Source organism: Cheilinus undulatus, linkage group 14 (genome assembly GCF_018320785.1).
Source record: "Cheilinus undulatus linkage group 14, ASM1832078v1, whole genome shotgun sequence".
Classification (NCBI taxonomy): domain Eukaryota; kingdom Metazoa; phylum Chordata; class Actinopteri; order Labriformes; family Labridae; genus Cheilinus; species Cheilinus undulatus.
In genome coordinates, this window is record NC_054878.1 from 23,324,780 (window position 1) to 23,333,458 (window position 8,679).

The 8,679-nt window shown below is 38.6% G+C and overlaps 1 protein-coding gene across 1 annotated transcript; it reads right to left on the bottom strand.

Moving 5' to 3' along the window:
- Positions 1–322: 322 nt before the first annotated feature.
- LOC121521143 (G-protein coupled receptor family C group 6 member A-like) lies at positions 323–7,746 on the bottom strand. Its single transcript, XM_041804898.1, has 6 exons — positions 7,571–7,746; positions 7,292–7,458; positions 5,305–5,426; positions 3,374–4,151; positions 1,534–1,656; positions 323–1,254 (listed from the first exon to the last, which is right to left on the bottom strand). The coding sequence occupies exons 1-6, from the start codon at positions 7,744–7,746 to the stop codon at positions 323–325; spliced, it is 2,298 nt and encodes a 765-aa protein (XP_041660832.1).
- Between the last annotated feature and the right edge of the window lie 933 nt (positions 7,747–8,679).

Genomic DNA, 8,679 nt, shown 5'->3' on the forward strand with positions numbered 1-8,679 from the left:
TTTTTTTCACTTTACAGGGTCTTTAAGTTTGTATCCAATTGTTGCTGATTTTCTTGATTTTTAAAGTTAAGTTAAAACTATTTTGTTTTGTCATTGTTGATTGGATGATACATTTTAAAACAGTTCTTGTAGGTTGTTAAAACCGTGAAATCAAAAATTAATACAAATGTCACACTAGCAGTACATTTAGTTTTGTTGAATGTGTTTAGACTTTTGTAAATCCCTGTGATAGTGCAGCTGGCGTGCTTAAATATCTCCCTAACGGTTCCTTATCTTTAACATTGTGGTCATGTTGCACCCTAGTGAGCTGTGGTTTCAAGATTTAAGGAAGAGAGCATGGTAACACATCAGAGCTTGAGTGCTGGCTTTGACATCTTGGTGGATCTATCACTGGGGGCTCTACATCTAACGCAGGGTTCTGGATTCCCTCCAAGCTCAGTGAAGGTGAGACAAAATCTCCATCCTTCTCATCCTTGACACTGCCCAAGGAAAAGTTTCGAACATCTCGAAGGAACGCGCTCTTTGTGTTTGCTTTCTGCTTGAAGAGAATAATATAACACTTAGTGATGAACTGACAGAACAGGATGCCGTAGGCCGAGATGAGAATAACGACCATCTCCACCGCTGGACAGTACTGGTTTTTGAAGCTTACATAAACTGGGCCAAAGATGATCCAACAGATGAAGTAAATGAGCATACTAAAGGTAATGAACTTTGCATCATTGTAACTCTGAGGCAGCTTTCTGCCCTTGAAAGCAATACCAAAACAGATGAGAGCTAAAAGACCAATGTAGCTTAACATGGCTCCAAATGCAACTAATGAAGTCTCATTGCACGTGTACAGACGCTCTGTTCTTTCTGCTGTTTTATCCAATTCAGGTTCTGGAGACTTGAGGGCGAGCCACAGGGCACAGATGAGCACTTGACCCAAAAAGCATAATGCAATAATGATATAGGGCTTATAGAGCTTTTTCAATACTCTCTTGACACTGGGGTCAAACTCAAAGGCCAGGATGATCTTAAAGGACTTGACCATGATACAGGAGATGCAAAGGGTGAAACTCAAGCCAAACACAACCTGTTGTGCTTGGCACTGCCAAAGCTTGGGTTTACCACCAAATAATGTCACACTTGCAAATGTGAAGAAAAGTGAGAAGAGGAGGAGGAGGCAGATCGGGCCAACCGATGCACGTACAACAGGGGTATTCCAGTGTGCGAGGAAGATGATCCCAACAATGACGGTAAGCAGGGCTCCTAGGGCAGTAAACGCCAACAGTATTTCATGATAAATATCATCCCATTTCATGAAGACAACCATCTTTCTGAGACAACGGTCTCTACCAAGTGAGGAGTATTCAGTGGTGGTGTTACACGGATGACACTCTGCTGCATCTGCAAACAGTGAATAAATACTCATTACAATCTTAAAGCTAGATGTACCCTGTTCTTTACACTGAGCAAGGTGCTACTTCATATCAGTCCTACAGTTTTGCTCTTCGTTGATACTGGCATGTACTTGAGTTTGATACCTACCAGTGGTATTGGAAAAGTATTCCAAGGGACATTCATGGCATTCATAGCAGCAAACAAGCTGACCCTGAGCTGAATGCTTCCGGAAGCCGGGTAAACAGCTGTTTGAGCATCTGGAAATCACACCTGCCTAAGAAAAGAAAGCATCCTCATCATGAAATTTTCAGGTTAAGTTCATCGTCTGCAGCCAAGCTAGTAGAGCAGAGGTGTCCAAACTTTTTTAACCAAGGGCCACACACAGAAATATAAAGGATGACAGGGTCACTTTCATAAAGTGCTACACGACTTGGTAATAATGTGTGATTATGATTATACTGGGCAATACTGCAATTGCAATTGCAATATGATACATGGTTCTTAAAAAAATGTGCAGAATAATGATAATTTTGAAGTGTTTATTTATCAACTCAAAACATGCAAATATCAAGTAGCATGTTTTAATGCTAACCTTTCAAGTACAACTTAAAACAAAAATAGTTTCAGCCTTTAATGCAATGATGTATTTGCACAGCCTGACATTGGGATGACAATTGTGATTAGATAAATGGTGCAGAATTACTTTCATAAACCTCACCTTGAGGATGTTAAAGTTAGTAAAAACCAATCTAATCTAGACTAAGATATGCTTGTGATTGGGTAGGGTTAAATGGCTGACAAGGTCAATAGCCAGTCAGGATTATAAATCAAGATACTGTCATAATTTTGTTTGCCAACATGTTTACCATTTATGTCACAATTTAGTTTTAAATAAAAACAAAAAATCTTGTCAGTTTTTTATCTTTTTCAGAATGAGCATGGTAGCTCCGCCTTGTGCTGAAACTAATAAGTACAACACAGTCAAGTACAAGCTTAATGTCCTAATGTGGGCCATATTCCATTTAATTTAGGGAAATTTCTGCCGGCCAAACTAAAAGCGGACCACGGGCCACGCTTGGGCCCTGGGCCAGAGTTTGGACACCCCTGTAGTAGAGGGAGAAATGCTTTGAACCATGACCTGAAATTGACCTGCTGATAAAAACAGTGTTATATACAGCTAAGATAAGCTTTAAATGTTAACAGGGCAAAAAGATTGTGTCAATTTGGGTAACATAAGGCTCATCCTCGTGGGAAGTGGCATATAGTGCAGTGGACTGACCAAAATCGCCATCTATAAACAATGAATTTAGAGAATAAAATCACAAAGACATAAATGACAGAGTAATAATTCATGATAACAGTGAATTAACTCATAGATTGAAGGCCAATACTTACTGTTACCCTTTGGTAATCCTGCAATGTTCTTGATGAGATGAAAGTCAGACTCTGGTTTTGTATGCAATAACCAGCAATAATGTAGTGCACATCCAACTGTGATGGTGAAGTCTGTTTCCATTGGATGACATCATATCCTATGTTGAGGTCACCCCTGCGGTCAAACATGTAGGTTTTCCCATCCATGTCAAACTTTGCTTCCCTCATGGCTACTCGTAGCTAAAAATCAAAAGTGTTGAAACCTGTGAAAATCATGTTTCATGAGAGTTTCAAGCATTTTTAGTCATATTTTAAACCTGCTGTAAAAATTTTTTTGCCAATTGGGAGCACATAACTGTCATAACCACTAACTACTGAGTTCCATTCTGCATTTCTGTTCAATATTTGCCTCCTTTTTTGAAACAATTCCAGAGGGAACCATGTGTATAAGACTGTTAAATGCTTTGCTTAAATGAAGTTTGCTCTGGGTTTTAAAAAACTAGCAACAACTAAACAAATATTTCTGTGTAGATTTTTTCTACAAGGGGCAATTTAAAAAATGAATCTGAATCTACAAAATATTGCTAACCAATAGAGACGTATGTGTATTTACCTCCAAGGGCTGTAATCTCTGTCGTCCTACAGTCCCTGTTGACACAGAGATCTGCAACAGCTTTAGCGATGGCTCTGACTGCTAACTCCACATTAACACCAGATGGATATATCTTCTGTACCAATCCCTCACTGGCATTGGCATTTGGCTTGCCTGTCTCCCCTCTCGCCTGTTCTTTCTGTTTTATCTTCAGATATTTAGACAAGAATGTGTTGTTCTTATGATGATCAGGGTCTACATCAAGATTCTGGAGATACTCTCTATATCTTTCTGTGTTTCCAGATTTGAATATGATCCCAAAAACTGTTCCCACATCACTTAAACTCCATTCTCCTAGCACCTTGGTTGATTCTGACCAGTTATCACTTGCTATCCAAACTTTCCCCCTGCCTCGAGGATCCTTGAGTAGACTTCTGAAAAGGTCCAACATATGGTAAGCTTTGGCAAAGGACACGATGACATTCACGTTTCTGTTTTCAGTTATACTTTTGACTGTGTCACTGATACAATCCTCGAGTGACTTGTCAACCAGAACTTCTGGGAGAATACTGATGAAGGCAAAGCAGATGTTGTTGTTTTTGCCATGTTCCTGGAGGCGCTCAACAGCATAGCGACCAGCTTCACTATCAGTAGCCACTAAACCAACCCAGGTCCATTGGTTCCTTGTTAAAATACTTATGATGGCACGAACTTGATGATCATCCTCTGGTACTGTCCGCATAAAGCTGGGAAAACGTGTTTTATCACAGAGTTGGCCGCAGGTTGAACCATAACTAACCTGTGGGAATAGTAGAAAGAATCAATTAAACTGAAGAAATGTACAGCAGTGACAGATGGACGTGGAAACTTTGTCTTTGTCACACTCACCCCATGCAACGCCATGCACTGCTTTAACAATAAAGTGTTTTGGTCTTTTGGTCAAATCTAGTTGATGATTTATTATACAATGGGATCCCCAGTGATGTATATACCAATTAGCTGTTAAGCTCTTTGATTGCAGGTTTGGTTACATAAGTTCAACAACCAAGGTGATAATCATCGAAATGTTCAAATTAAATACAGCAATAAGAAACTTAAAAGGAACAAAAATATTAAATTAAAAGTTTGTGTTCTTAAAGCACAAACTTAAAGTCCCTGTAAAGTGATAAAAAATATATATATTTTAAGTTTTGTTTAATGATAGACCACTGTATTATGAGCCACCAGGCTAAATTTCAGTCATGAAAAAGATCTCTAAGTTTACAAAATCAAGCTTCAAAATCATAAAAAATAGGGTAGTAAAATTGGCTCTAGGATGGTGTGGGCGTGTCAGTTGAATAAGCTAAAGCCACGGCCACTCACAAGAGTTACTATCCTCTCAAATTAAAAAAAAACTTCTGATCAGAGCACAGCTGCCTGGATCTGTGCCAGAGCAAAGTGACTGAAGTTGGGGATTAAATTATCTGTTTTCTGGCACATATCTATCAATTATGATATTTTAATGACCAGTAGGCCACCATGGCTGATAGATTTGGGAATTTACCTCACAATAAATAAAAACACAGCATGTAGCTGGCTAATAACTCTCAGTGATGGCATTGGCATCTGCTAACAACAGAATTAAGATTGAGGGGTTGGTGATTTTTAAAGTGGTGTAGCATTATGGGGGTGGGGTGATTCCCCATTACCGGTGATGTCATGGGCTCATATGTTTGCCCTGCTCAATTGAAACCAAACAAGTTAACAGGGGAAAACCTTATTTTGGTGCTCAAAAATGCAGTCACATGAAGATCTCAGTGATTTCACATGTTTACAGAAACCTTATTTCAACATATCCAGTGTGTTAAGACATACTGATGTTTCTTGCTGTAATGTTTTCATCCACAAGTGCTATCCAAAATCACTCCTTCTTTTCTTGTAAATCAAGAGTTAGTCTTTGAGCTCAGCTATACCTGTGGGATGTTTTCCAAGTTGAGTAGCCTCGTAACTGCAATGGATATCTCAGAGTAGTACCCACCAATGACAGCCAAGACAGGTGGGGAGGGCTTCTTTTCACCATCCATGCTGGGATCTGCTGCTATATGAAAACACTTGTTAAAATGTTTACATTTTAATAATATGAACAGGTGTAGTATATTGACATATTAAACTGAATACTATACTTATAACAAAGTATTTTCAGTCATTACAAAAAGTAAATATTTACCAACAACTATTTATCTTATAACTCAAATTCTACATGTAAAACTTGATAACTTACTTTATTATTCTTTTTTTTTTTTTTTTTTACTTTTTATACAACTCCTTATAAATAATAGAGATAGAAATAGAGAGAATGTGTGGCCTTGTTTTTATCGGCAAGACCACTGGTGGTCTTTTTGGGAGGGTGGGTGGCTAATATTTGAATTTTAGTTATGCATTTTTGCTTGTAACCCCTGCCTATTAAAAGGATTCACCCCCTTGTTTTACCCTTTTATTCATTTTATAAATCAATCATGAGCAATAAAATTTGGCTTTTTTGACAAAGAACCCTCTTTAATGCCAAAATGAAAACAGATTTGTATACAGTAATGCAAATTCAGTAAAAATATCCAAGGTAAAATAAGCTACTGCATAAATGTCCACCCCCTTTAAAGTGACTGACCTAATCCAAGAGAGGTCCATGGTCTTTAACCATAAAGACAAAAGAACACTTCAAGCAACTCAGAGAAAAGGTTGTTGAAAAGTATTAGTCAGGGAATGGATGCAAAAAGATTTCAAAGGCACTTAAAATTCCCCAGATGTTCCATTCCTTGTTAAAACCATCATCAAAAAATGGAAGGAATATGGCACATGTGTAAATCTGCCTAGAGTAAGTTGTTCTCACAAACTGAGTGACTGTGCAACTCCATGGTCAAATGGAAGAAATTCTCATCTTTGTACTGATGAGACCAAAATGGTGCTTTTTGGTCATCGGACAAGACACTATGTTTGGCAGACACCAAACTTTATCAGCACAAACATACCATCCCCACTGTAAAGCAGGGTGGTGGCAGCATCATGCTGTGGGGACGCCTCCCAGAGGCTGGCCCTGGAAGACTTGTAAAGGTAGAGGGAAAAATGAATGAGGACAATCCTGGAGGACAACCTTATTCAGTCTGCAAGAGAACTATGGCTTATTTTCCATCAAGACAATGGCCTAAAGCATAAAGCGAAAGCTACACAGAAATGGTTTAGAGACAACAAGGTGAATGTTCTGGGGTGGCAGAGTCAGAGCCCAGACTTCAATTAAAAAGAGAATTTAAGGCTGGAGTTGAAAAGGTCTCGTCATAGAATCAATTAGATAAAACATCCAAGGGGGTGCATTTAGGTTCTGTATCTGTGGTTGAGAGATTTGGGGGACCGTTGATTTATTGTTTATCTTTCCTTTTGATTTAAGCATTGATTCAATGTTAACTGAGGTCAAAACTGAAATTGAACCGCTCAGTTCTGACGCTGTTTCAGGGTTATAAAGGTTGACAGATTGATGTTGATTCAACATTGTTCTAATGTCAGCTGCTTTCTGAGACATTGCTGTCAAAAATAGATAGTGAGTTTCATTGTGTAATTGATGAAAAACCTAAGACAAAAGGCCTCTGAATGTTTTTCTTTCCAACTTTGTATCTACTATTTAAAAAGCGTTTTATCTTGGTTTCAGCTCATATGGGTCAATCTAATTTTGAAAAATTCAAAGCAGACAAAGCCTTGAGCCTCTCTGAGATCTTTGAAAAGTATATAATTCATCATCTGTTTCAGTATATAGGTGGTAATACAATAGATTTTAAAAAAAATTTACCTTAACTATCTTAACTACTTCACTATAGATGCTTTTGTGTGGGTGCCCCACCAAATGCAGTGGGTGTCCTTGTTATCATATTTAAATGGAATTTTTAACATAGACATTTTCTAGACTGTACTCACTGTTGCGTTTCATAAAGGACATGGCGTTTTTCAGGGCTGTGGTAACATCAGCACAGGAGTCCACTATATGATATCCAAGAGTCAGGTTTCCCAGCTCCCCACTTTTATTTATTTCCTCCACCGTCTGCACCATTATCAGAGACTGGACCAGTCGAGCAACGGTGAACCTGTGTGATACAATAAGACATGTTAGATCCTATATGCTCTGCTTTTATGGCCACATTTACCTTTTTATTCCACAGAACCCAGAACAACACCGGTGCTAGAACTAAAGCATACCTGTTGCAGGCTCTGTCCTCACTGCTGTTCATTCTATCAGTCACACTTTCATGTACTGGGAATAATCCACCAATCATAATATCACCTGGAGCTGTGGCTCCATCAGAACCTGTGGTTGCACTCAACCATCTGAGTAAAACGGAGGCAAAAATGTAGAAACCAAAGAGCTGCTTCATCTTTTCTTCATGCAGTTGGCTCAATTCAAAGTCAAAGAGTCTTCAGATGTGAACACCTCTGTGGTGCAGTGCTTAATGATAATGTCATTTTCCTCATCACTATCATGAGGAGCCACTGGCTTATCTGTGGGGAATGTTAAAAATGCTGGTTTGTTTCTGATAATAATAACAATGAGGCTACACCTTTGGCTATGTGACAATGATTACATGGAACTGATATAACAGACTACGGTAATGCACGCTCATCGAAACCAAACAGACCAGGTGGTGAACCTGAAGGAAGCAATCTCTAAAAATAAATAAAAAACAGCTTGCATCTTGCAGGGCACCAAAATGTTCTCATTAAACCTAGCACTAAAGTGACGTTTCAAGCACTCTCCATCGAGCTTTGACTTTTTTATATATCAGAATCTCATACAACTGAAGGTAAGGAAAAATAGTAGTGTGCAAGAGGTTAGAGAATAAAATTCTGAGTAGCTGCAGAATATGAAGAAGCCAGTTCTGCCACTCTGCTTTTCCTGTCATTTCGATCTTCTTTTAGTATGTGAAGGCTTTAAAAAAGCAAAGTGTTATCTAATATGCTGCTAAAAAAACATTCAGTTTATTTTTGTTGGCTCCTTCACTGCAACTTTTCATGCCCCACCAAATAGGACATGTCATTGAAGGGTGAAAAGGCAAAGCCAAAAACTGCTAGCACTTATCTCTATTTTTTAAACAGCTATGATATATGTAAGGGTATTCATTTGTTGCAACAGTGCTTCTTTGCAATAAATCCTATACTGTTGGAAAGCCTGTTTATTTCCCCTTTAAACGTTGCCACATTTGTAAAGAACTGGCATTTATGGGATGAGCAGCAGAGCTAACTATGTGGGTTCCGCACATGAAAAATGTGTAACACCTTCTCTGCCAAAGCCAAACAGCTCATTCTGGTTT

What these genes read in the sequence shown, in the direction of transcription:
- LOC121521143 (XM_041804898.1), bottom strand. Translation starts at nt 7,746, where the DNA reads ATGAAGCAGCTCTTTGGTTTCTACATTTTTGCCTCCGTTTTACTCAGA. An exon ending in AGAGATTACAGCCCTTGGAG is followed by an intron (nt 1,657 to 3,373) that starts GTAAATACACAT and finishes TTTCTTAGGCAG; the next exon opens with GTGTGATTTCCAGATGCTCA. An exon ending in ATACTTTTCCAATACCACTG is followed by an intron (nt 1,255 to 1,533) that starts GTAGGTATCAAA and finishes TTACTGCCCTAG; the next exon opens with GAGCCCTGCTTACCGTCATT.